The sequence below is a fragment of the Daucus carota genome, chromosome 9 (genome assembly GCF_001625215.2).
Source record: "Daucus carota subsp. sativus chromosome 9, DH1 v3.0, whole genome shotgun sequence".
Taxonomy (NCBI): Eukaryota; Viridiplantae; Streptophyta; class Magnoliopsida; order Apiales; family Apiaceae; genus Daucus; species Daucus carota.
In genome coordinates this window covers 29,870,032-29,897,671 of record NC_030389.2, presented here as the reverse complement: position 1 = coordinate 29,897,671, position 27,640 = coordinate 29,870,032, and the positions used below count along the sequence as shown (strand labels likewise).

At 36.5% G+C, this 27,640-nt stretch overlaps 2 protein-coding genes and 1 non-coding gene across 3 annotated transcripts; all 3 read right to left on the bottom strand.

Annotated features, from left to right (window-relative positions):
• Positions 1 to 2,134: 2,134 nt before the first annotated feature.
• LOC108203347 (alkane hydroxylase MAH1-like) lies at positions 2,135 to 4,055 on the bottom strand. The gene has a single exon (XM_017372210.2). It carries the CDS (start codon positions 3,940 to 3,942, stop codon positions 2,344 to 2,346), a length of 1,599 nt encoding a protein of 532 aa, XP_017227699.2. The 5' UTR covers positions 3,943 to 4,055; the 3' UTR covers positions 2,135 to 2,343.
• Positions 4,056 to 5,555: 1,500 nt separating this feature from the next.
• Positions 5,556 to 14,856, bottom strand: LOC108192234 (tetrahydroberberine oxidase). The gene is made up of 4 exons (XM_017372192.2): positions 14,484 to 14,856; positions 13,557 to 14,026; positions 13,110 to 13,472; positions 5,556 to 7,202 (listed from the first exon to the last, which is right to left on the bottom strand). Exons 1-4 carry the CDS (start codon positions 14,854 to 14,856, stop codon positions 5,556 to 5,558), a joined length of 2,853 nt encoding a protein of 950 aa, XP_017227681.2.
• A 12,250-nt stretch (positions 14,857 to 27,106) lies between these two features.
• Positions 27,107 to 27,213, bottom strand: LOC135149860 (small nucleolar RNA R71). Its single transcript, XR_010288065.1, has one exon. It is a non-coding gene; the product is annotated as a small nucleolar RNA R71 (small nucleolar RNA).
• Positions 27,214 to 27,640: the final 427 nt, after the last annotated feature.

Here is a 27,640-nt window from a genome sequence, read left to right as displayed (position 1 = left end):
GTTCTCTCATGTAAAACCTCTGCAATGTGGATGGCTAGAGTGTTGTCACAGTATAAAGGAATGGGTGTAGGAATCTTAAACTGAAGCTCTGCCAAAAGATTGAATGGCCAGGAAACCTCACACACAGTAACCAGATAAAGAACGACGCGTCATAGGGCATGTTGCTCAATCTGCATCACAATAGGCTTTGAAAATAAGAGGGCCAGTAGAAGATAATAGTAACCCGTGTCCTGAGGAGCTTTAATGTAGCAAACCAATTTTAAAGCAGCCTGCTAATAAAGATTTATAGGTACAGCCATAAACTGACTAAGGGTGTGCACCGAGTATGAAAGGTCGGGTCGAGTAACGGTTAAGTAAATCAACTGACCTACTAAAAGTCTATAAACTAAGGCATCTGGGGTAAAGCAGTACCAGATGTATCTTTCAGATTATGTTGGGATTCTATAGTGATAGCACTAGGTTTGGCACCTACTATACTTCCACCAAACATTTAGGTACCTAGTTTCTCACGCACCATATAGCTATCTCTAATACGCGGCTGTCTAGTTTTATTCTATCGTTGTGTTCACCAATCTGGTTGTGATTGTTCAGGCCTTTCCAAATATTTAATTCTGATGTTTACATCAGTCTGAATTTATCTGGTTCTTTTAACGGTATTCTGATTATTTATTTTTTGTTTTTATGAATTTTTCCAGAAAGTCATATATTCATGCTAGAACATATACATCCTAAATTTTAAGTTTGGGGCATCTGATCATGTCACCTGATATTGCTTCCACGAACTTACAAGCAGACTCGTTTAAAGAAATAAATGACAAATACAGACGAGATCATTCAGCAGACTATCAAGTTCTTACCGGAGGGATGCTCTGCTCATGTCTGAAAAAAATACTTGGATCAACTACTGACTTTACTCTGACCAATCTGTCAGAGTAGATGGAATTGCAGACCGGGAAATCTCTTCCATTCTGCCTCCGATGATGTGAGTATTAAATTCATCATTGTTGGCTGTTAGAATATGATCTTGGTAAACCCTCCTCCTAACACCTTGAGGTTTTAGGAGACTTGATCACTTAACATGGTATCAGAGCTTAGGCTCGCGGGAGACTCGAGTTCGACTCCATGTGACCCCCAATATTCTTATGATTTATTAGGGACACGAAGGCAAGTTCATGCCCCAAAAGATAGGCGCCCGTAATCCACTCTCGACCCTTGGCCTTTGTTTCAAAAGATGCTTCCATATCCCTTCCAATCCTTCTATTGGGATTGGCTAATTCAGAAAGCTTGATTTGGCTTTAAAAGGAATGGTGGATGAAGTTCTATTGAGAAGTGAATAGGTGAATCTTGGACTTTAAAATAAGTAAAGTAGGTGAAAAAATAAGTTCCATTAGAATATAAGTGAGCTCCAAACAATCTTCTTTCACCAAACCTAATTCTGGAAACTATTCATTCATCAACAAAATAATTTCATCTGGTGGTCCAAGAAACGAGCCTAAGAATTCAAATCTTAATGTTTTCTCATCTTCACCGGAGATTGGTTCAGCATCCAGAGAGTTTCAAAGTTGGTTGTTTACCAATCATAATCATTTTTCTCATTCTCAGCCAGAAATTCAAGTGCAGGTCCTTTCTTCACAGAAGCCGTTCTGTAAAGAGCATAAATTCCTGCACAAAGATAAGTGATTAGTGAAACAGGTCACTATAAATACTCCATTCATGATTAATGTTCTTATTTCTATTTACGACTTATACAATTGCCGGAAAGTAAAAATAGAATTTGATGGCTGGCTGACATGTAGAGTTGATGATATATCCATTAAGATTTACACTAATGTGGCCATCTGGGTAATGATATTAGAATAAGAGTATAGGTGCCTCATACTCAATGTGCCTCTGTCAGTTCATTCTGTAACTAATTTTGTATCGCTTTCTGTGGACCTAGCATTTCTCAATTAAATTAGCCACCTATATCTGATTACCTTTTGGATACATAGAAAATCATAAATCCAATTTATAGTTGTACTTATGTTGTGAGACCTTTGAATCTGAGACTGTCGATTATTGTTGAGGTTTGCACATATCGATGCAATGGAAAATTAAAATTTAAGCAGAAAACGATATATAAAGCTGAGAATCCATGCGACACATGTTTATTAAGAAGGTCGGAAACTTGCCAGTTGAAGTGAATAAGCAAGATGTAGGAGGAGTACGAAAGAGCAATGAATCACTACACAGAGTTTTGCTCTATGACCAATTTATTGAATACACCAACAGCTAGTTGTTCATAGTGACAACTGACTTAATATGTTTATAGGATAGAATAGTAGTTCAATCTTGAGAAGGATCTCAGCGCACATTTCTTCTACTTAACCGGACTTTAAGACCATATTTCATTTCCAGAACAACAGAATCGCGAGGGACTATGGGATGACCTTCAGTCACTTGTATTTTGTAATTGTATATCATGGTTGTGGCAACAATCTTCATCTGAGTGAACGACATTTCCTTGCCTAAACAATATCTTGGCCCTGCATTAAAAGCGCTGAACTTGTATGAAGGTTCATGTTTGATCTCTCCACGTTCAGTTATCCATCTCTCTGGCTTGAACTCCAGGCAATCTTCTCCCCATATACTCTCCATTTTTCCCATGCTATAAAATGACAACACAATCTTGGAGTCTTTATCCACTCGATGGCCACTTGGAAGAATGTCTGGTTGTTTTGGGGACTTGTGATTGAAAGGAACAGGAGGAAAGAGTCTTAAGGTCTCACACAAAGCTCCATGTAGATAAACTAGTTTCTGCAACTCTTCCTTTTTGTGAAAAACAATCCTGCTTTTAAGTTCACTTGTACTCAAATTTCTTCTGATCTCTTCTAGAATTTTAGATTCCACTGAAGGGTTTTTCCAGAGAAGCCAAAAAAACCAGGAAAGAGCTGCACTGGTAGTATCCCTCCCAGCAAACATTAAACTAAACAAAGTGTCCCTCAAAAATTTATCAGGGCTTCCCAGGTTTTCTTTGTACTTTGATTCCATGTAAGCAGTCGACCAATCTAGTTTATGATCCTCATCTGCTGAAGACATTTGCAAAGAATTTGTGTGTACAAGTTGTTGGCGCTTCATGGATATACAGGTATATAGGTATTCATCAATTGCTTCCCAGCCTTTGTTTAGACCTTTTTCTTTACCGAATCCAATCCAATTTTGCAGCTTCCAAATGCTTTCAGGAAGAATATGTCTATACAGTAACGCCTCTTCAATAGCTGGAATAGAGTTCTGGTAAGGAATATCAGGTAATTCAAGAGTGAGGCTTTGAGGGTCATGGTCTAGAAGTAAGGAGGAAATATTGTCAAAGGCAAGTCTCTGGAATATGTCCTGCAAATCCACCTCGATTCCATGCTTAGAGACGTGATCAAGCACTGGAATTAACCCTTCCTCCAGCTTTTTCCTCACAGTCCTTTGTAACATTTGATAAAACTGCAAATGATTGAAGAGTGACATTGTAGTTCTGCGATGAATTTCCCAAAGATGACCATCAGAACTCAAGATCCCCTCCCCAAGTATATCAAAAATCTTGCCAAACTCCGGGCCTTTGGAGAAGTTGGTGAAATTCTTGCTCAAGATGTAGTTGACATTAGCAGGATCACAAGTCAAAAGGATATCTCTGTTTGCTAAAATAGGCCCGTTGATGTAAAAAGTTTGCTGGTTTTCTTGGAGAAGAAATGTAACGAAGTCAAGTATTCTATGGGCATTCTTAAGCAGACCAGGCGTCATGCCCAAGAGGGGCCAATTGGTTAAGAAAACGCTAGTGCCTCTGCACATTAAACAGTAGCAGAGAGAGATCATCAAGGACACAGAGAGAAAAAGAAGCTCAAGAGCTCCACTGCGACAATAGTAGAGAAAGATCAACAAAGAGAAAGGGAAAAACACAAGCTCAATGTGATGCATCTTAGGATTTGTGTTTTGCTTATGTTATTTGAGATTACAATTGGAAGCAGTTATATAGTGCAGCTCTAATCCATATCAATGTACATCTTGTAGTCAATTGCAGTGCATCATGAATAACATATACGCGAGACTGTACTAAGTAGTTTTTTTTTATGTAAAATGTAATTGAGAAGCTACTCTCACCAAACATTTCGGTACCTAGTTTCTCAGGCAACATATAGCTATCTCTAACATGCAGCTGTCTAGTTCTTTCTTATCATTGTGTTCACCAATCTGGTTGTGATTGTTTAGGCCTTTTCATCAAATATTAAATTCTGATGTTTTAATCAGTCTGAATTTATCTGGTATTCTTTTAACTGGATTCTGATTATTTATTTTTTGTTTTTTTTTGATTTTTTTCATAAATTCATATTTCATGCTAGAACATGTACATCCTAAATTTTTTCCTAGCCTCCTCTCTTTAAAAAAAAACCCTAACCTCCTCTCTTTCTTCTTTTTTCCGGCCGCCATCGGAGATTTCATCGATTTTCACCGACGAAAAGCTCCGTATCAGTTTATGTTGCTTGATTTATTCTCGTTTTCGCAATAATACTCCCCACGAATCCGTTCCAAGATTTCAGATCTACTCGATTTCAAGATTTTGATTTGATGGTAAATCAATTGAGATGAGTCAAGGATTAGTTATGCAATTTTAATTCAATTTTAGCCATTACCGATGATTACATATATTTATATTCGATAAGGTAAGAATCGTGTGAATTGACCCCACGATAATGGTATTAGCTCAAAATCTTTTGTTTCAGTGCTTTTTAATATATTTATCTTATATATGATTCGTCTTTAGTTTTAATAATTGTGCCCCTATCGAGAGAGTACCATAGTTGATGGGTTTTTATCGTATATTGCGATTTTGTTTGTCGTTTATTAACGATTGTGTCATTTTAGATGACTTTGTTTCGGTGCCTGACATAATCTCCCATGCTTGATTCTTCTTTTCCTCCCTTTTTCTCCCCCTTTTTTTCTTTCCGCGGATTTTGTTTTTCATCGGGATTTTCTTTTCAGTCATTGAAGTTTTATTGGCTAAATTTCCGGGCCCATCTCTGCATGACCTTTGGTTAGTCGGTAGACTTTTTTGAATGAAAGTTTTCCTTTCCTCTTAGTTCCGCAAATCTTTTCTTTGCATGACCTTTAATTAGTCGGTAGACTTTTTTGAATGAAAGTTTTCCTTTCCTCTTAGTTCCGCAAATCTTTTCTTTGCATGACCTTTGGTTAGTCGGTAGACTTTTTTGAATGAAAGTTTTCCTTTCCTCTTAGTTCCGCAAATCTTTTCTTTCGAGTGTTTTTTTTAAGACATCAAAATTTTTATCTAATTTTTGTCCTTTGATTAGATGAAATTTTTTCATGTATGAAAGAAGCTCTCCGATCTTTTCGGTATTGTATTTCGGTACAATTCAATGACGTGAAAGTCTTATGACAAAAAAAAATATATAAATAAAATAAAATAAAAAATTTAAGTTTAGGGCAGCTGATCATGTTATTGCTTCCACGGACTTGCAAGCAGACTCGTTTATAGAAATAAATGACTGATACAGACGAGATCATTCAGCAGACCATCAAGGTCTTGCAGGAGGGATGCTCTGCTCATGTCTGAAAAAATTACTTGGATCAACTACTGACTTTACTCTGACCAATCTGTCGAAATTCTTCTTAAAATACTTTTTACCCCAGGCACTTGCTTGTTCATAGCTCGTAGGACCATACTCATTGTTGACTCCTAAATCAAGATCATTATAATTCAAGTATGCACTTTGATTCGCTGTAAATGGTGCCACATATTCGTACAAGCTTCTGATCCATTCCATTGCATTCGCATCAGCAGGATTAGTACTCTGTCCCATAGTGGTTACTCTCATGTACATCATGTACAACGTTCCAGCTCTGTGTGGGAATGGAATTGCAGACTCGGAAATCTCTTCCATTCTTCCTCCGTAGGATGTGAGCATCAAATTCGTCATTGTTGGCCTTTGTTTCAGAAGATGCTTCCATATCCCTTCCAATCTTTCTATGGGGATTGGCTTATTCACAAAGCTTGATTTGGCTTTGAAAGGAATGGTGTATGAAGTTCTATTGAGAAGTAAAGTAGGTGAATCTTGGGCTTTAAAAAGTGAAAAAATAAGTGCCATTTGGATGTAAGTGACCTCCAAACAATCTTCTTTCACCACACCAAGTTCTGGAAACTTTTCTTTCATCAACAAAACAAATTCCTCTGCTGGTCCAAGAAACGAGCCTACGAATTCAAATCTTAATGTTTTCTCATCTGCACCAGAGATTGGTTCAGCATCCTGAGGTGTTTTGATCTGTCCATTGGTTTTATTTGTCCAAATAACATTAATAAGAAGTCTGAGTTCAGCTTCTTTTGGAAGTCTTGGCGCAATAGTTTGCCACTTGTGCACCAGTTCAGTGCCATTCTGCTCTAAGGTTCTGTAGACACGAAAGCCAGTGACTATACGTGGAACTTTTACTAGTTTCACCTTCCAAGAAAGAATGACCCCGAAGCTTGAAGCGCCCCCTCCTCTAATAGCCCAGAAAAGATCCTCCCCCATGGACTTTCGGTCCAAAATTCTCCCATTAGCATCAATTAGACGTGCATCCATCACATTATCAGCAGCAAGACCATATTTACGTCTCAACGTGCCATATCCTCCACCACTAATGAGTCCAGTGACACCAACAGTGCACCAAATGCCTCCAGGGAATGCAAGTGTATCACTCTTTTGCGCGATACTATAGTAAAGTTCACCCAAAGTTGCACCGGATTGCACCCATGCAGTGGCTGCTAAATGATCAACACTAACTGCACTAAAATATTTCATATCAAGCAATACAAAAGGAGCCTTTGTTGCATAAGAAAGTCCCTCATAATCATGGCCTCCTCCTCGAATCCTCATTCTAATGTCATGCTTCTTCGCGCAATAAATGACAGTTTGGACCTGAGATTCTTGCCTAGGGGTGACAATGACAAGAGGCTTTGGAGTGGCCGAGGACGCGAATCTAAGGTTGTGTATAGAGAATTTTAGTACAGAATCATAAGATAAGTTCTGTGGTGTGTAAATAACTTGAGATATCGAATTCGGGTTTGGAGAAAATCTAGTAAGGCAATGAATAAAATGCTGGTGGGAATCAGATGACAGAACTGAAGCTAGTGAAATGGTTAAAAAGAGAAGTTGAAGAAATGAAGATGTGTTCATTGTTGGTAATAGCTGAGATTGAGTTGTGATAGAAATGTGAAAGTGTGCATGGGCTATTTATAGTGTGTGGTTTGGCAAGTTGAGCAGCCTGGGTAGTCAAGGCTCACACATTTTCTTGGGGAGTAAGTCGTGGATGATGTATGAGTCCTGATGACTTGACAAAAACTTGGATCAATCACTCTTGAACAAATTTAATTTTTATTTTTCTTTTTGAAATTGTTGAACAAATTTAATTATTTCACTTCTTACTTTACATAATCAAAAGATGAAAATTAAAAATATTAAAATATATGAGCGAAGAAAATTAAAAAGGATATAAAATATTTCAATAATCATGACCAATACTATAAATGAATAAATGTCTTACATAAATAAATCGAGACTCGTGTATTTATAACTTACTTTTATCTAAAAACTCTTAAATATGTGATTATTTCTAAATTTATATTAACACAAAAATAATTTGTTTACTTTAAAATCAAAATAATACTAAAATAGAATATTTTTTTAAAATTTAGAATATATATTGATTAACTTATAACACATGCCACCAGTGTATCATAATATTTATTTTTGTTGTGAAGATAAAATTATGTCAGAAAAATATATTTTTTTAATTAAAATAATTTTACATATATAACAAACGTGTTTGAACTAATATTCTTATTTTCTGAGTTAAAAATATTTTTTTGTTTAACATGTTTGAGAAGTTCTTAATAACATCAAAAAATTAATTAAAAATGGATATAATTTCGTGATAATGTTCCAGTATATATTAATTATAATAGAAAATAATATAACAAATTAAAAAAACACCGCAAACCAAATTTTTTATATTTCAAATTTAATAATATAATTTAGAAGTAACTGGTACAAACCGTCATGATTCAAAAATTAAATATAAAAACAGCTCCAATCATGAAAAACCCCTCAAGTAAAAAATGAGTTGACATATTAAAGATAAAAAATATAAATAATCTTGTGAAACTCACTCTAATTATACTCTCCTTTGTCTATAATTTTACATGTCACTCCAATCATGAAAAAACCCGAGCTAAAAAATAAGTTGACATATTGAAAATTAAAAATATATAAATATTCTCATGAAAATATCCTTATTTATAATTTGTCGAACTGCTAGAGATATGTTGCAAATGTCACATCATCAATTATCATATTAATATAATATATTCTATTTACAAAAACTTGAAATGATAATAATAACATGCTATAACTACAATATAGATCAATATATTTATCATCAAAATAAACTTCATTACAGAGTAGCAATTTTTACATAATGTCTCCGAGCTTCCTCAATGAAATTAGTAAATTTTGTCGAATTCGTAACACATTTTGTTATTATTTGTCAAAATGTAATCACTAGCCGAGTACGACTGATTACTGAAATATGATATTTTCATGAAATCGTCTGTATTTTTATTTTTCAGTATTGCCAACACAGTTTTTAATTAGAAAATTTTCAATGTTTGGAATAAAGGAGTTGTTGTTATGAGACTGACATATCTGCCCATGAATTTAAAATATCTGATCGTCAATACGTTCCGGTTCGGTCCCATTCTAGATCTTTGTGCAGCCCCAGATAAAATTCAAATTAAACTTGACATATGTTTTCTTGGCACTCTGTGAATCCGTTGAGTATTGAAGGACTCATAGGCTACGTGACTGCAATTTACTCCCTCCGTTCCCAACCATTTGTATATAAATGGCTGGGACACGGAGACCAATAAATTGGAGATAGTTGAGGAAAGTAGTGGGTGTAATAGTGTTTATATTATTATAGAATAGAGATAGTGGAGGAAAGTAGTTGGTGTAATGATATTTTATATTATAAAAGTTTACTACAAAGTTTACTACTTTTGGAATGTATACAATTGATGGGACGTCCAAAAAAAACTGTATATAATTCACTGGGACGGAGAGAGTATGGGTTTAACCTGCCGCCGCCCCGGTGAAGGATCGTTTCGTTCTACCAATTTGGACTCCTATCTCTTGTTCAATTCTGATTTTCGGTTGCACCGGCACTGACCTATGAAACTTCATTGTCACCGACTTTACTAGACAACTCAAATCATAGTCTGATTATATGACGAAAAACTTTGAAAAATCAATAAATTTTAGTTTGGAGATGACCTAATAGTTTTCTTCGAGTAGTAGTAACTTTTTTCTTTTTTCTAATAACCTTTTTCTTTTCTTTTAAGGCCTACCGTAGGCACAAATTGTCATTTTCATGAAAATATTTCAATAAAAATGATTTCCTGATTTTAAAAAGAAATATTATTATATGGCTAGGCTATATGCAAAAGCAACGGTTTTTTTTAATTCAGTAAACACTTTTTGGACTCTTTTCTTTTTTCGCAGTGGATTTTCACCGGTGGAAAATATCAAATTAATTATCATTTTTATTTTATTCTTGTTTTTTCAATAAAATTCCTTCACGGATAAGATTTCTACCTTTATATATTTATTGTTTGTTTGATAAAAAATTTTCTTGGCGAGCTTGTTACTAATTTATTTGGATGTTATTTATTTTCTCAAATGTTTGATATGTTTTTTTTGTGTTTGGTGTGATCGAATGTCCAAGATGTTAAATCTACATGATTTTCAATGATGAAATTTTGTATGGAGTTTGAATTATAATTACGGTCGAAAGCTCAAATTGAGTGTGGTCAAGTTGATACATCTACATATATTAAAACATAAATAACAAGTTTTGTCAAAAAAAAACAACATAAATAACAAGTTAGCATAATAATGACAGGAAATAATTAAAAATTTGTGAGTTTACACAAATTCGATTTGTTTTAAATAATATTTCTTCCAGAAATTTAAATACAAGGATAAATCACATTTTAAATGATAAAATATTTTATATGTATGATATTAATATCAAAATAAGTAGACAGCATGATGGCAAGAAAGAATTCAAAGTTAATAAGTTAAGAGCCTCTCCAACGGCATTGACTATAATCGTTGGTTAAATAAGACCCGTAAAATGTTATGTAAAATTTGCTGAATCTGTAAGACATTTTGCTTCAATGATATTGACTATATTGATTGGTTATGATTTAAAAACAGTACGTTATTAATATTTTAGATTGTTAAAATAGAATATATCAGTTCAATATGATAATAAATGATATGCAATCTTCCTTGTTAGGTCCTATAAACTCACTATACAAGATGATATAGTGATCACAATATGTAACACAGTATGACAATATAAGAGATTGAAAACAATAAACTCTTATTCACAAAGCTTGAATGGTTACAAAAACTCTCTCAGTGATTTATATTTTATCACTAAGAGCTGCTAGGGTTCTTAACAATGTACTCGATAACTCAACTCTTATAGAGTAACCCTAATCTGTGTTTATATAGACACAGTTACAAAATCAATCTCTGATTTGATATCCTATAAATCAGCTATGTATTCTATCAATCAAAGATTGCTCCAGTTTTCTGTTTAGTTTCCATAGTCAGCAAATCACTCCTCAGCTTCTATCCTTCCTTGAAGTATATCCGCTTCTGAGCTCTTTCCACGTGTAAACTCTGACGAGTCTTGATTATGTAAACTCTGATCAGACTTTATCAAACTCTGGTCAGACTTTACTAAACTCTGATCAGCTTCATCAAACTCTGATCAGCTTCCAGCTTAAACTCTGATCACTCCTGTTCTAAAACAAACTTTAAGAACATTAGTAATCATCAATTATATCTAACAATCTCCCCCAACTTGTGCATAAATATGTTATGTGCAAGTTAACAGATAATTGATGATGTCAAAACAGATAAGTCAAATGCAACAGAGTTTAACTATACAACAGAAAACTTTTAAAACTTACAGATACTTTACTCCTTAGCTTCATAGACACCATTTGCTGTCTTTAGATATCCTCTGAGGAGTTCTCTTTCAGCTTCTTCAAGTACTGTAATCCTCTGTCTCTTGATCTCTCTCAGCTCTGGATCTGAAACTCCAGTTTGATAAATTGCAGCTCTGAGATCATATATCTTGTTTCTTCTCAAGTCTCTATCCAGCCTGATATTGTAAGCTTTATCAGACTCTTCATTGAATGCAAGAGTACTGATTCCAGCTATTGTTACTATTTTTGCTGAATTTTTCTTCATCTCAACCAGCTGTCCTTGATGATTGAAGTATTTAGGAATGAAAGGTCCAGCATTTTTGTTTCCTGTAATACCCATCTTTCTTCTGATTTGATCTTTGAGCAGATTGGAGATGTGTTGACATGACTTGTTCTTTACTAGAAATATGTGTGAGACATATCTCAATTCCTCCCAGTGTTTAGCATAGAGATCTGCTTCAAGTACTCTAAACACTGTTCCATCAGACATGAAGTAGATAAAAATATTATCTCCTCTGTCATTCTTCACCAGCTGGACTGAATCAAGTTTGTCCATTTTTTCTTGCAATGCTCCAGTCTTGGGAGCACAGAGAGATGAGGGGTCATCTGGTCTTGATCCTATACTCTGATCAAATTTTTCATATTTGGATCCCAGCCCTCCTTTGTCTCTTCCTGCTTTATGATGAGAGATTGGTTGAATTGAGCCCTTTTCAAAGCTTATCTCAGTCAACAGACTAGGCTTTGCAAATCCAGCTAATGGAGTAGTTGTTGGTTTGAACACAGCTTGAGCTTTGTCAGAGGTTGTGTCTTTCTTTGCATCCTTATTAACTTGAGCTATGTCAGAGGTTAATCTTCCTTTTTGTGATTCTGCAACATGAGCTTTGTCAGAGATTGCAGCTTCTGATTTCTTTTCCTTTACAACTTGATCTTTGTCAGAGATTGTAGACTTCTTCTTATCCCAGCCTTTCTCAAGGTGCTCATCTACTTTGCTTTTGCCCTTGGATGTATATTCATCTTCAGAGTATACCTTTTTGACTGGTAAACTCTGATCAGCAACAGTAGCTTCCTTGATCAATATCCCTTTTTCTTTTGGCTTGGTTGTTGATTTTGCAGGCTTTTGAATTTTTCCAGAGTTTATAGCTTCAACATGTTCTTTCTTCAGCTCAGCTTCCTCTGCAGCAATCAACTCTAAATCCAATTTGGCTTCTGGATTTTCTTGTTCAAAAATCAATCTAGCAAGCTCTTCATCAGTCATGGGTTTATCTGATCCAGTCACTGGTCTTTGCTTAGATCCTGATGTGATATTATGAGTTGGAGCAGACTTTGTGCTTTGCTTAGACTGTTTTTGACAGTCAGAGTTTGAAACTCTTCCATCAGTCCCTGCTTGAAATCTCTTGTGCTTTGTGAAGTCATCCACATCATCATCATCATCCTTTTTCTTTCTCTTCAGAGTTTGAAAAGTAGACTTGCATTTGACCTTAGCTACTCTCTCCCCTTTTTTGACATCATCCTCATCAGGAATCAGTATAGAAGTTATCAGAGAAAGTGAAGATTGGATGGCTTCAAGCTGCTTGGACATCTTCTCTTGAGTTGATTCAATGATGGTCATTCTCTTGTCCAGAGATTCATTTGCAGACACCAGCTTCTGAACATTATCTTTCAGAGGTAGTAGAGTCCTTTTCTTCTCCATGTCATTTGTCTCCTTGATATTAGCCACTTCTGTTCTGAGACCATCTATTGATTTAGATGTCTGGGCATGAGCAGGATGAAATGTCTTCAGATAGAGAATTGTGCCTTTGAGGCTTGACATAACATCAGAGTTTGAAATTTTATTCTCTGCCATAGATAAGAATTCTTCAGCTTTAGTTGGCTCCAGAGAATGCTGGTGGCTCAGCCAGAGTTTATCCCATACTTCATTTGGTGGATCAACCTGAAGATCCCTGGGAAGTGGCTCAGAGTCTGTGTTCAGAGTTTGTAGCCTGGCATTATACTGGCTGGTAGACTCCCACTTTTGTTGTAGATGTGACAAAGGAACTTCATCATCATTGGCATCATCTGAACTGTCATTATCCTCAGTATCATCTTGTGTAGATTTCTCAGCATCTTGAACAGGATCAGGAACAGACTTTGCGTTATCTGACTCAGTAATGGGAGCAACAGAGTTTGGCTTAATAGATTCTGCACCAGTCATTGCAAGGGACTGTAGTGCTTCCATTGCAACCTTGTCAGATTCTTCAACTACAGTATCTGACCTGTAGTTTTCAGGAGTTGTATCATGAACAATGGCATCCTCAGGAATCTTCATTGGAGATTGAGGAATTGGAGTTGGGGTGCCATGATCATATATGGGAGATTTGGGATCAGACACTGCTGTTTCAGCTTCAGCTGTAGCTTGCTCCTTGCAAACAATTTCTTCATCTACTTCAGATGAAGTAGAAGATGCTGTAGGAGATGTTAGAGGAACAGCTTGGATAGGAAGCACCATCAGAGCGTGAGAATGTTCAGCAACTGGAGTTGATGGTGTTTGCTCTTCCTCAACTGTGAAGTCTGTTATTTCAGTGATTTGGACTTTTGCCCTCGCAGGCTTTTGAGCCCTTCTCTTGAATCTGGCTGGCTTTTGTTGAGGACTGGTCTGAACAGGGTCAGAGTTTGGTGGAGGAATAGGTTCAGAGTTTACTGCATGTGCAGGTTCAAGATCATCATAGTCATAGGCTGCAACCAGTCTTCTTCTTTTCTGCTTTTGAGGAGAAGCAGCTTCAGAGTTTACACGATCAGTGTTTACAGCACCAGAGTTTACAGCATCAGAGTTTGCTGGTTTATCAGACTTTGTCTGCAGAACTTGTGTAGCAACAGAGGTTCTGATCTTCTTGGTAGAGGGGTTTTCATCAGACTTTGTAGCCTTTTTAGGCCTGGATGCAGAAGTTCTGGGTTGTTTGGGGATTGTAGGAGAGACTGGAGGTTGTGGCTGTTGTGGTTGAGGTTGTTGTTGTACTGGGGGCATATCCATCCTAGCTCTAACTTGAGCTGGAATTAGAAGAGGTCTTTGAATTGGATACTTCTATGAGGTCCTTAAACACTCTTTTATGAAGCCTGAATGGCTTGATCTCATCATCAACATTAAAATCTACCTCACCAACAGTAGCATTAAACAATAATTGACAGAATCTTGAGAAATATATGACCTGTCTATTCTCATGCATTCTTTCACCAATATTTCTAAGAACTAATCTACCAAAATCAAAATTAGTAGAGTAGATCAGAGAATACCCAATCTGCAGCATGTCCATTGGTATGGCATCCCAGTTTGTAGACTTCTTTTGAAAGGCCCTGGTGATGCAGTCGAAGAAGAAACTCCATTCCCTTCTGAGCCCTGGGCGCTTCAGTTGTCCCAATTTGTCAAGTGATTCACTGTAGCCCAAATCAGTCATCATTGTTCTCAGATTTGCATCTCCATTTGTGATATAAGCAATGTCGAGCTCTGGTAGGTTAAATGCTGTTCTGACTGTGGCTGGAGTAACAAAATACTCCTCCCCTTCATATGAGAACACAATTGATGGTGATCCATCTTCACCACCATTGTCATACTTACCCGTCCTCCAAAAGTTTATGATTTGGCTTCCTGAGAGTCTGGCAGGAGCAGTAAGGGCGGTAGCAATGGCACTCTGTGCCAGAAATTGCTGCATGGGATGATAATCCCTTGGAGCGTCGGCAGTGTTTAGAATAGCAGCATGGTTATTGGTAACAAATTCCACACCTGCAAAGATGAATGTTGTAGTGGCCATGAGAACAGAGTTTAGGAAAGAAGGTGTTTGAGGAGGTGTGTGAGAGAAGATTTGAATTTCAGAGAGAAGAGAGTAAGAATTTGTGAAGAGAGTGTGTGTAAAGATTAAGTGTATAAGTGAATAATGAGCAATAAAATCTGATGTGATAAACTCTTCAGATTTTGTGTAGCTGTACACGCATGGCTCTTTGTTCTCTTGGACACCTGTCAGATTTTAACTGGTAGATGAGAGTTAGTGGGATTGAGAAAAGAGAGTAATAATCATGAGCGCAGTAAAACATGTGCAGTTATAAATGCTGATTACACGTTCTCCAATGAAATTTTTTTTCATGTAAACCCACTAACAATACATCCGTTTGGAATACTCCCTTGATATTCTCTGAATATTTGAACTCCTGTAATGTAGAAGAGTTTAGAAAATCAAGATCAAATCTCTCGAATTTTAAACTCTGAGATTTAAAGAAAATAAATTCTAAATACCTCAGAATAAAGACATAATTTCAGAAAATTCATCAAAAAAATCAGAGTTTGTCACAAAATCCATAGCTCAATAATATGCTTGTGAAATAATGTGTGTGATGTAACATATTTAATCAGAGACTAGAGAATTTCACAATTTCGTAATTATAAGGTAGACAATAATAATTTATTTAAACTCTCAAGACATAGACAAAAGACATACTCTGATAGAGAAATGTTTATTTTTTTTTTCTTCTTTTTTTTTTTCTTTTCTTTTCATCAAGGACGCTTTTCAGTGTAAATGAATCACGACCTTTAAATATAATTTAGCAACAGTATTTCTCCAGTAATCAGAGATTGTGACTGGTCACCATAGATTATAGAATCTTGGCAATTACTTAATACCAGTAAATGTTTGGGTCTTCCCAGTCACTGTCATATAGACATCTAAGATCTCAAAGGAGTACTATGCTTATTTTCAGGGGTGTGTATAGCATCAGAGTTTATAAACACTGTCTAATTTACTGAGAGAAAATGCAAATTAATCAGTCTCACTTATAATTAAGATATGTGAAGTAATAGAGTCTCAATGATATCAATATGCATATAGTGTAAAATAATAGCACAAAATTGAGATCAAGATTAAGGAACTTAACTAAGATTCATGATTACTAATTCAGACCATGCTTCATAGCATCTTCACAGGTTAAGTGTCTCAGAGAAATAAAAATGAGATCATTTATCAAGATTCAGAGTTTACAAATATCAGAGAATATCGGCAGAGAATGGCGTCAGAGAATAGCAAACAGAGTATATCATCAGAGAATGTCATCAGAGTTAAACAATCAGAGTATATTATGACATATTTGTGAGCAAAACATATGGTAATTTGACAATTCAAATTTGAAAGATCTAACCATTATGTTTACCCAGTTCCTGATATCATTCCTAGCTCATTCACCAGCCTAGTAAAAGTTGCTTCACTTAATGGTTTGGTGAAAATGTCTGCTAGCTGCTGTTCAGTAGGAACAAAGTGAAGTTCAATGGTTCCTTCCTCCACATGCTCCCTTATAAAATGATATCTTATACTGATGTGCTTTGTCAGAGAATGTTGAACTGGGTTTCCTGTCATAGCAATAGCACTTTGGTTATCACAATAAATAGGAATTTTAGAAAAGGATAACCCATAGTCCAACAGTTGATTCTTCATCCAAAGAATTTGTGCACAGCAGCTGCCTGCAGCTATATACTCTGACTCTGCTGTTGATGTTGAAATGGACTTTTGCTTCTTGCTATACCAAGAAACAAGTCTTCCACCCAGAAATTGACAACTCCCACTTGTGCTTTTCCTGTCAATTTTGCAACCTGCAAAATCTGCATCAGAGTATCCAATTAGACTAAAATCTGATTCTCTAGGATACCATAATCCCAATGATGTGGTTCCCTTGAGATATATGAATATTCTCTTTACTGCAATCAGATGAGGCTCTCTTGGATCTGCCTGGAATCTTGCACATAGACATGTGGCATACATGATGTCTGGTCTACTTGCAGTCAGATAAAGCAAAGATCCAATCATTCCTCTATAGTTTGTGATCTCCACTGATGCACCAGTATCTTTGTCTAGTTTGGTTGCTGTTGCCATAGGAGTAGTTGCAGCTGAACTGTCTTGCATACCAAATTTCTTCAAAAGATTTCTGGTATACTTGGCTTGATTTATAAAAATCTCATCTGTAAAGCATAATGTAACGTAAATGTAATTACGATAACTCAACACAACAAAAGACAGGAAACAATACGTAAGTATAATACAGGAATCTACAGGTTGGAGATTCGATACGAACAGACAAAGACAATCAAGATATCTGAGACGAGCATCCGTCCACTGGAAGAAGTTCATTAACATGTTCAAGCCTCAGTGAAGAATAAAGTTCAATATGTTTCTGCTATCAAGATTGCCTGAAGATCAAGTATCAAAGACCAGAAGATTCCAGTATATTTGATTTGATTATCTTTAATCAAATTTATCGAAGCAACATCTAACCCGGAATGACTGATCAAGTATATTATCAAGCAAAGGATTCAAAGAATTATTTCAGTTCGAGTCGTTCGTGAACCAGACCAGTGCACAGGACGTCAGGACGTACGAAAGTATTCAGTGGATTCGATCAACGAATTAATTGATCAAGTCAATCGAGCTACTCCAGGATTTACTGCCAAAGGAAATTATCAATTAGATATATATATATATATATATATATATATATATATATTAATTGTGAATTATTTTGAATTTAAATAATTCAAGTAATTAATTAAACACAATTAATTATATATATATGTATATTTAATTCCTATGCTAAATGAGAAAACTCCTGAATCTGTCTAAGTGTTCATCAAGGGAAGCATCAACACTGTTAAGGCGCAAACTTTGACTAAGTCAAAGTTGGCGCCTCAACCTCTCTCAAACACTTAGAAATCTTCTAAGTATTCACAGTGCATACACTGTATCCTTCCATAAGCGCAACTATTGACTTTTGGTCAAAGTTGGCGCCTCACATACATGTGAAGAATCAAGCGCAAGTTTGGGTGCTCCAAAAAATTATCTAAGTCATAAGCCATACAGGGTCACTACAGCGCAACATTTGACCAGGATTCCAGGCGCAACTTTTGACTGGAAATTACTCAGAATTACTCTAAGTAATTATCTCACACTGGATTACACTCCATGAGCGCAAGGTTTGACTGGGAAGTCAAGCGCAAGTTTTGACTTCCCATTGTACAAACCTTGGCGCCATGTTTGACTTGTGACTATGTTTATATATATATACATATGTGAATATGTATATGGAACCTGCGCCACTTCATGCATTCCTGGGAGTTAGATTTATTTTGATAAATCAAATCCGTCCAGGACGAACTCAAGTCGTCCAGGACGAACTCGTTAACCATGGTTAGTTGTTGGAAAGCCTATAAATAGAGCTTAGTGTTTTCATTTGAAAATAACTACACACTTTGTAAGTGCACACACTATACACATTCTCGAGAGTTAAATTAGAAGATCGTATTTATCGAGAGTTTGTAATAGAGTGATTGTAGTCTCTGCAGCCGACACTTGTGTTGGAATTTGTAGCACACGAGGATTATTTCTAATATAAGAATATTCCCCGACTTGCTGGAGTTATTTATTTACGATTGATTTAACATGGACTGAAACAAGATTATCCGCAATTAAATTAAATCGAAGAAATTGGTACGACGTATTCAACCCCCCCCCCCTTCTACGTCTGATTGGACCTAACAATTGGTATCAGAGCTTAGCTGATCGATATACAGATCTGAGATCCGTAACCAATCTGAAAAGCTAGCTGTCCGTACAATCGTAATTTTATCTGATAACAATGTCGACACACAAGTTAGGAATCAAAGTACCTCCATTTGACAAGGATGACTACAACAACTGGAAGATGAAGATGTTGCTGTACATCAGAGTTGCTAATCCCATGTTCATTGGGATTCTGGAAAATGGTCCATTTGTGCCTATGAAGATTATTCCTGAATCTGTTGAAAATGGTGTTCGTATTCCACAGAAGTCTGTTCCCAAAGAGAAAAGTGAATACACTGACACTGATAAGGAATATGTTGCACAGGATCATAATCTGCAACTCATAATTGTTGAATCAATGACCAAGACAATGACACATCTGATACTAAGTCTGAAAACTTCAAAGCAGATGTGGGACACTATTGAGGCATTGATGGAGGGATCTGAAGAAGTCAGGAAAAACAGATACGATATGCTAATTGCCAGATATGAAGCATTTCAGGCAATACCTGGAGAGAACATTTCTCAAATCTATGAGAGATTCATGCTGTTGTTGAATGAACTCACCCTGCATGGAAAGACTTATCCACAGAAAGAGATAAACAGAAAGTTCTCATTTGTGATGCCACCCCATCTAGTTGTTAAGACAGAGACCATCCGGGAAAGAAGCGACTTCAGGACTATGACTTTGGAAAAGCTGTTTGGAAAACTGAAGACGTTTGAGATGGAACTTGAACAGAGAAAGATTATATATGGTGGTGGATCAACAGAATCCAAGAGTATGGCCTTACAGAAGACCACTGCACTGATTGCTGATCAACCATACTTTGGTTATCAACAATTAGTTGAATATGGTATCAATGATCACACTGTTGCTCAGAGTGATTGTTCATCCATCAAAGCTGACTATCCTTCTACCATTACTGAGATTGTAGAAGCTGAAGTTGATGAAGTTTCTGAAGAACCGGAGGATGAGTTCTACACTCAAGAAGAGCTGGAGCAGCTGGAAGATAAGTCAATGGCTTATATGGCTGCAAGGTTTAAGCATATCAAGTTCAGAAAGAACCCCCGGTACAAGAAAGCTTCAGGGAACAAGTTTCAGGGTAAAGGAGGATACTCAGGCTCAGGGTCAAAGAGTACTGGCAGTTTCAAACCAAACATGTATGACAAGAGCAAGGTCAGATGCTACAACTGCAATGACTTAGGGCACTTTGCTACAGAGTGCAGGAAACCCAAAGCAGCTCCTGTCAGAAGCAACTCATATGATAAGAAGAATTCTTATGAGGATCTGAAGAAAGAAAATGAGAAGCTAAAAGCTAAGTTGGAAGCAATGGTGGCCAAGCACAAAGGAAGGGCTTACATTGCTGAGGGAAAAAGCTGGGATGACACAGATTCTGATGATGAACCTGTCCAGAGCAATTATGCTTTTGCATTAATGGCTGACACTGTCGAGGAATCTCCATCTCAGGTATCTCCTGAAATTTCTGTTGATGACATGACTACTGCTGATTATAAAAAGACTATAAATGAACTAGGTCAAGAGATGTATAACTTGCACACTAGTTTATTAGCTTCAGAATCAGATAACAGTAGTCTTTCTCTAAAGATAGCTAAACTTGAAGAAAGAGTAGATGAATTAGCTTTAGAGAAACTCATAAACACTAACCTTAAAGATAGAATTGAATATCTAGAGAATAAGGAGAAGTGTAGTGCAGAAATTGAGGAGTCCCTTAGGTCTCAGATTGCTGACCTAGAAACTAAGCTTAGGGCCTATCAGAATTCTGCCTTTCTATAGAAAGAGATCTTGGATAGTCAAAGGGTTGATAAGAAGGTTGCTATTGGCCTTGACTATAGTTCTTTGGAAAGAGCCAAAAGAAAGAAGAGAAAAGAGAATGAAGGCATATTTGTTTCAGCAGGAACTGAGAATGCTCCTGAAGGAACAAATATACCTAAAATTCTGAAGAACACCAAGACCCCTATCTTTAGAATGGCACAAACAGAACCTCTGATAGAAGAAGACCTTGTCATCAAGGTTGAGTTGAAAAATGAGGAAGTTGTTAAGCCTCAAGTAAAACAGGAATCACAAGAAGTACCTTCTAATTCCCATGTCAGAGATGACTCAGATAAAACTGGATTAGGAAATACTAGTTCCAACAAAAAGAAGAACAACAGGAATGGCAAGTTAGATCCTAAGAACACCAATTCTAGGAATTCTAATGCTAGAAAGGTTTGTAATAATTGCAATTCTACTAATCATCTTACTCATGCATGTAAAGTGATTAAAGTAGATAATTCTGTTTCTAGCATGCCTAATACTGTTAACATGAATGCTGTTCATTTGCCATGTGGTAGAGTAGGTTGCATGCTATGTGCTATGAATATGATGTCTGCATGCTTTACCATGTTGAATGCATCTTTTTCTGCACCATCTACCATGAATATGAATATGCATGCACCTTCTGTTGCCCCTGTGGCAAAGACTGCTAGTCCTTCTAAGAAGAAGGAAACTCCCAACTCCAAGTCTAAAAGCACTTCTGCTAAGACTAAAAAGGAGAAGAGTCCAGTCACCCCTGAACAAGCACATGTTAAACCAGTTTCTGTTGATAATCCTGTTTCTACTAAATCACCTGGACCCAAGAACGTCTGGGTACCAAAGAAAGTTTAATCCATTTGTGAATGCAGGGCACAGGAAGGAAAAGTAAAGTTGTGTGGGTTCTTGATAGTGGTTGTTCAAGACACATGACTGGAGAAAAGTCCCTGCTCACAGATGTGGTGATGAGAACCGGCCCAATTGTAATCTTTGGAGATGACAGCAAAGGTTTTACAACGGGATATGGTAAGCTGAAAGTTGGAAATGTCATCATTGAAGATATCTCTCTGGTGGAAGGACTCAAGCACAACTTACTGAGTATCAGTCAGTTCTGTGACAAAGGATACGATGTAATCTTTCAGAAGGAAGTTTGCTTAATCCAGAACCGGAAGAACAAGGATCTTACACTTCGTGGTGTAAGAAAATCAAGTTTGTTTATAGCCGACATAGACACAGCAAGTAAGGGGGAGGTCAAGTGTTTCTACACTAAGGCCTCTGCTGATGATAGTTGGTTATGGCATCGGAAGCTCTCACATTTGAACTTTAAGACTATGAACTCTTTAGTCAAAAGAGAACTTGTGAGAGGACTGCCACAGAAAGAATTCTGTCAAGAAGGACTCTGTGATGCATGTGAAAAAGGGAAGTCAAAGAAAGCATCACACAGGAGCAAAGGCATGACTGATATTGGTTCACCCCTTCAACTGATTCATATGGATCTGTTTGGACCAGTCAACATTCCTTCTATATCAAGGAAAAGATATGCTCTTGTGATCGTCAATGACTACTCAAAATACACATGGGTATTATTCTTACATTCAAAGGATGAAGCAGCACTCGTCATCATTGATCATATCAAGAAGATTGAAAAGGAAGCAGATCTGCCAGTAAGGGCAATCAGATCAGATAATGGAACAGAATTTCGTAATGCTGTTCTTAATAACTTCTGTACTGATAAGGGCATCTCTCGTCAGTATTCAGCTCCAAGGACTCCACAACAAAATGGTGTCGTAGAAAGGAAGAACAGAACCTTGATTGAAGCAGCAAGGACTATGATTAGTCAATCAAGACTTCCAATCTATTTCTGGGCTGAAGCTGTAAGCACTGCTTGCTACACTCAAAATCGTACCCTGATTAACAAGGATTTGGATAAGACTCCTTATGAAGTAATGGCCAACAGAAAACCATCACTGAGTTACTTTCATGTGTTTGGTGCAAAATGCTTTGTGTTAAAAGAAGAGCATTTGGGAAAGTTTGATGCCAAAGCTGAAGAAGGCATATTTCTGGGTTATTCTTTGGAATCTAAGGCCTACAGGGTTTATCTGATCAATGACGACAAGCTGATTGAAAGCATCAATGTAAGATTTGATGATACCAGACTCCCAAGTCTTCAAAAGGAAAATGAATCTGATTCTCTGGAGTTTGAGAATTTAGAAGACATCTACTTAGGAGAAGATGAACCTGAAGCTGATATAAGAGATCCTAATGCAAATGAAGAGAATGCTGATCCTGAACCATCTGGAGGAAGTATTGGCAACAATACAAATGATCATCATGGTCACAGTGGTCAAAGTGGAGGATCATCAAATAGGATATACATCAGATCAGGGGGAGTAAGTCAAAGTGGATCTACTAGTCATCACACTCAACACAACTATGATTTTGGTGAATCATCAAGATTGAATCTGCCAAGACAAAGGGTATGGAGTAGAGACCATCCTGTTGAACAAATCATTGGTGATCCAGACACAGGAGTGCGGACTAGAAGAGCAACTCAGAATGAATGCAACTTTGCTGGATTCTTGTCTCAGATAGAACCAAAGAAAGTTGAAGAGGCTCTAAGTGATCCAGATTGGGTATCTGCAATGCAGGAAGAACTCAATCAATTCGAAAGGCAGAAAGTTTGGAAGCTGGTGCCAAGACCTAAAGGAAAATCTATAGTTGGCACCAGATGGGTTTTTAGAAACAAAATGGATGAAGATGGTATTGTTACGAGGAATAAGGCAAGACTGGTTGCAAAGGGTTATTCACAAGAAGAAGGAATTGATTATGATGAAACCTATGCTCCAGTTGCTAGGCTTGAAGCAATCAGGATGTTCTTAGCATTTGCTGCACACTCCAACTTCAAAGTATATCAGATGGATGTGAAAAGTGCATTCCTGAATGGTGATCTGGAAGAGGAAGTCTATGTTGAACAACCCCCTGGGTTTGAAGACAAAGAATTTGAAGACTTCGTATACTTTCTCTTCAAAGCACTCTATGGCCTGAAGCAAGCCCCTCGAACCTGGTATGACACTCTTTCCAAGTTCTTACTTGAAAATGGTTTCACCAGAGGTATCATCGATAAAACTCTTTTCCATAAAAAGCATAAGGATGATATAATTCTTGTACAAGTATATGTCGATGACATTATATTTGGTTCTACTAATGATCTTTTGTGCGAGAGATTTGCTAAGTTAATGCAGAGCAAGTATGAGATGAGCATGATGGGAGAATTGTCCTTCTTCCTAGGACTTCAAGTCATTCAGAAGCCTGACGGTATTTTTATCTGCCAATCTAAATACATCAAGGATCTTCTGAAGAAATATGGAATGGAAGAAGCATCTCCTGCCAAAACCCCTATGCCAACTGCTGTCAAACTTGATCAGGACAAATCTGGTAAGTCAGTTGACATCACGAAGTATCGAGGTATGATTGGCTCTCTCTTATACTTAACTGCTAGTAGACCAGATATCATGTTCGCAACTTGTTTATGTGCTAGATTCCAGGCTGATCCTAAAGAGTCACATCTTATAGCTGTTAAGCGTATTTTTAGGTATCTTAAGGGAACCCCCAATCTAGGGATTTGGTACCCTAAAGATACAGGTTTTAATCTAGTTGGCTATACAGATTCTGACTTTGCAGGATGTAAGATTGATAGGAAAAGTACTTCAGGAAGCTGTCAGTTTCTCGGACGAAGGTTGGTGTCATGGTATAGCAAGAAGCAACACTCCGTGTCTACTTCTACAGCAGAAGCTGAATACATAGCTGCTGGAAGTTGCTGTGCTCAAATCTTGTGGATGAGGAATCAACTACAAGATTATGGACTCATGTTGGATAAAATTCCGATTCTGTGTGATAACACGAGTGCCATTGCCATTGCCAACAATCCTGTTCAACACTCCAGGACAAAGCATATTGATATCAGGTATCATTTCCTTCGCGAGCATGTCATGAATGGAACAGTAGAGTTACACTTCGTACCTACTGATCAACAAATTGCAGACATCTTCACTAAACCACTAGACGAATCCACTTTCTCTAGACTGGTTGGTGAACTTGGGATGTTAAATATGTCTAATTAATTAGACAAGAAATAACTGCAATTTGTTCGTAAGTTCACAAGTTTTAAAATATCCATATTTTCAGGACTTGTGAATTTACAAAGTGCATCCAGTATTCTACATAATTTTCTGATAATTAGTTTTAATTATTTGCCATGATTTATATGATCTGCATGATTCTATGTGATTATGTGATTCATTGCTAAGTGGTAGATATTTAGAATTAATTCTTTTGAATTATTTAAGTGCTTATATTCAATTAATGAATATTAGTGATTATTTAATTCATATTTTAATTATATTTGATTAATGGATTTGAAGCAATTCAAATTATTTTAAGTTTTCCATTAATTAGATCTTAATTAAAATACTTGCAGCATAATTACTTAAATTTGTCTAACTGAATCTTATTCGGTTAAATTTTATTTAAGTTGTTGTGATTTCAGTTTGATAATTTACAAAAGTGTTTTATATCGAAACAAATATGTCAAATTATCAAACTCAATCTGTTTTCGAGTCTATATTGAACTGTAGTGATAAGCGTGCATTTTATCTTAATATTGTCCTTGTATTTTAGTTATTTTGTACTTAATTGGATTTTTATTTAATAAATATTAATGTTTTATTGTAGGATGCAAGGAATTATAATCAAATATGGATCGGAGTCTAAATGGCAAGGATTGGTGATTAATTCGAATAAAATTCGGATTTTGAAGCTAGCTGCGCAGCATTCACTGTTTGGGCCATATCTGGAGTTCTAGAAGTCCAAATCAGGCGATTCAAGAGCCCACGCGAAGCTTAGAACAAGGCCTTTAATTCAGAGGTGGACTTGCATTTTTATCCCAGTCTAATCAGCCCAGAATCAGAGTCAAAAAGTCAACTGCGAATTTCCACTTTTGGAATTCTATTCTGATTCAGAAATCTCCTTGTATTTTCATTAATTCATTAAAAATACTTTTAATAGAGATATTAGGGATTAATATTGGGACCTAATTAGGGAGAGAGAGACATCGTACGAGATAGAGAAGGGAGGCACAAGCTTAGAGAGAAAGAAGAAGCGAGACGGAAGAGATTTCGGCCATTAAAGACATTCAGTGGATTTGTTCCTTCATCTCTTTGTTTAGAATTCTCTCCTTTACTCTTGTTATCATGAACATGTTTTTCTTATTCTTGGTTGATTTTGATATTTTCAGTATGAACTAATTGTATAAAGTTGGGATTTTTATGGAACCCTAGCATGAGGATTTTGGTGTTTTGTTAAGAATATTGTATGCAATTTCGTGATTTACTCATTCAAGCGTTTTTCATGTTAATACTTGCTATTGTCTGATCAACTCTAGTGGGTTATCGAGTTAATCATAATACTGAGAGGGTTATGATTAATTGACACAAGACTTGAATGGTGCATGATTATATCTTTTGATTATAATTAGTTACGGTATAGACATATATTGTGACCATGCATAGCTTTGTGAATTGATGCTTAATTAGATTCCGAATATTAAATTGGCATAGACATATGTTAGTTTATTTGTAGGAATTATACCATAGTGATTTCGAGAGAAACCTGTGACCATTGAATTCCAGCTAGTAAATTGTGATTTGCTGCAATATTTCGCTACTCTTTTACCGATATTCTTGTGTTAGGGGGAAGTAATTATCCTGACTTATCTTCTCATATTTGAAACTCGTTAAGCTCTTTAGTATAATTTTAGTTTGTTAATTTAGTTTTAATATAAAAACCATCAACAATTTATTGTGTTCGATAACTAGACTGTTAGATATTATTCGTGATTGATACGTTTACATAGTCCTTGAGGAACGATATCTGATATTTATTACTATATTACTTGTTTGCGATTGTGTACACTTGCACATTAGTATTTTACGCAACAAGTTTTTGGCGCCGCTGCCGGGGACTATTTCAGTTATTAATTGCGAATTTGATATTCTTACAGTTTAGTATTTTGTTACTTCTGTTCTAACGGGAGTAATTTTTTGTGTTCATCAGGTCTCTTTGTGCATGAGCAAAAGACACCCAGTGATATTTGCTCTTGATCCTGAAATTGAGCGAACATTCAATAGAAGAAGAAAAGCACAACGCAAGATCAAGCAAACACAAGCAGCTATGGATGACAATGTTAATAATGGAGACATTCCAGCGGGTGCATTTATTGTGGATGATAAAGATCGTGCTATTCGGCAATATGCGGCACCCCGTTTCGAAGAATTAAATTCGGGGATCATAAGACCCAATATTCAAGCAACACAGTTTGAGTTGAAGCCGGTCATGTTCCAAATGCTTCAGACTATTGGTCAATTCAGTGGGATGCCTACCGAGGATCCTCACCTTCATCTTCGTCTATTCATGGAGATCAGTGATTCTTTCAAATTTCAAGGAGTACCTGAAGATGCTTTGCGCTTGAAATTATTTCCTTATTCTGTGCGAGACAGAGCTAGAACCTGGCTAAATTCTTTACCGGCAGGATCAGTCACAACATGGAATGATTTGACAGAAAAGTTCTTGAGCAAGTATTTTCCTCCCAATATGAATGCAAAGCTCCGGAATGAGATCAATTCTTTTCAACAGCAGGATGATGAATCTTTGTATGATACATGGGAGAGATTTAAAGAATTACTCAGAAAATGTCCTCATCATGGTATTCTTCATTGCATTCAGATGGAGACTTTTTATAATGGTCTCAATGCTCAAACAAAGATGGTGGTGGATGCATCAGCAAATGGGGCTCTTCTCTCTAAGTCCTATAATCAGGCTTATGAAATTCTTGAGACAATTGCTACCAACAACTATCAGTGACCATCTTCTAGAGCTCAAACAGGTAAAAAGGTAGCTGGAATCTATGATGTGGACTCTATAACTTCGATGAAGGCTCAACTAGCATCTATGGAGCATATGCTCAAGAATCTGAGCATGGGCAGTAATCAATCTAAGGAGCAATCCCTCAGTTCACAGATTAATCAAACCAAGAATGTTTCTTGTGTATTTTGCGGTGAGGCTCATACTTATGATAGTTGTCCTTCAAATCCAGAATCTGTCTTTTACATGGGAAATCAAAATAAGGGTGGCCCT

What these genes read in the sequence shown, in the direction of transcription:
- LOC108192234 (XM_017372192.2), bottom strand. Translation starts at nt 14,856, where the DNA reads ATGGCCACTACAACATTCATCTTTGCAGGTGTGGAATTTGTTACCAAT. An exon ending in AACATTCTCACGCTCTGATG is followed by an intron (nt 13,473 to 13,556) that starts GTGCTTCCTATC and finishes ATTGTTTGCAAG; the next exon opens with GAGCAAGCTACAGCTGAAGC. An exon ending in ATGATGCCAATGATGATGAA is followed by an intron (nt 7,203 to 13,109) that starts GTTCCTTTGTCA and finishes ACTCAATCTCAG; the next exon opens with CTATTACCAACAATGAACAC.
- LOC108203347 (XM_017372210.2), bottom strand. Translation starts at nt 3,942, where the DNA reads ATGCATCACATTGAGCTTGTGTTTTTCCCTTTCTCTTTGTTGATCTTT.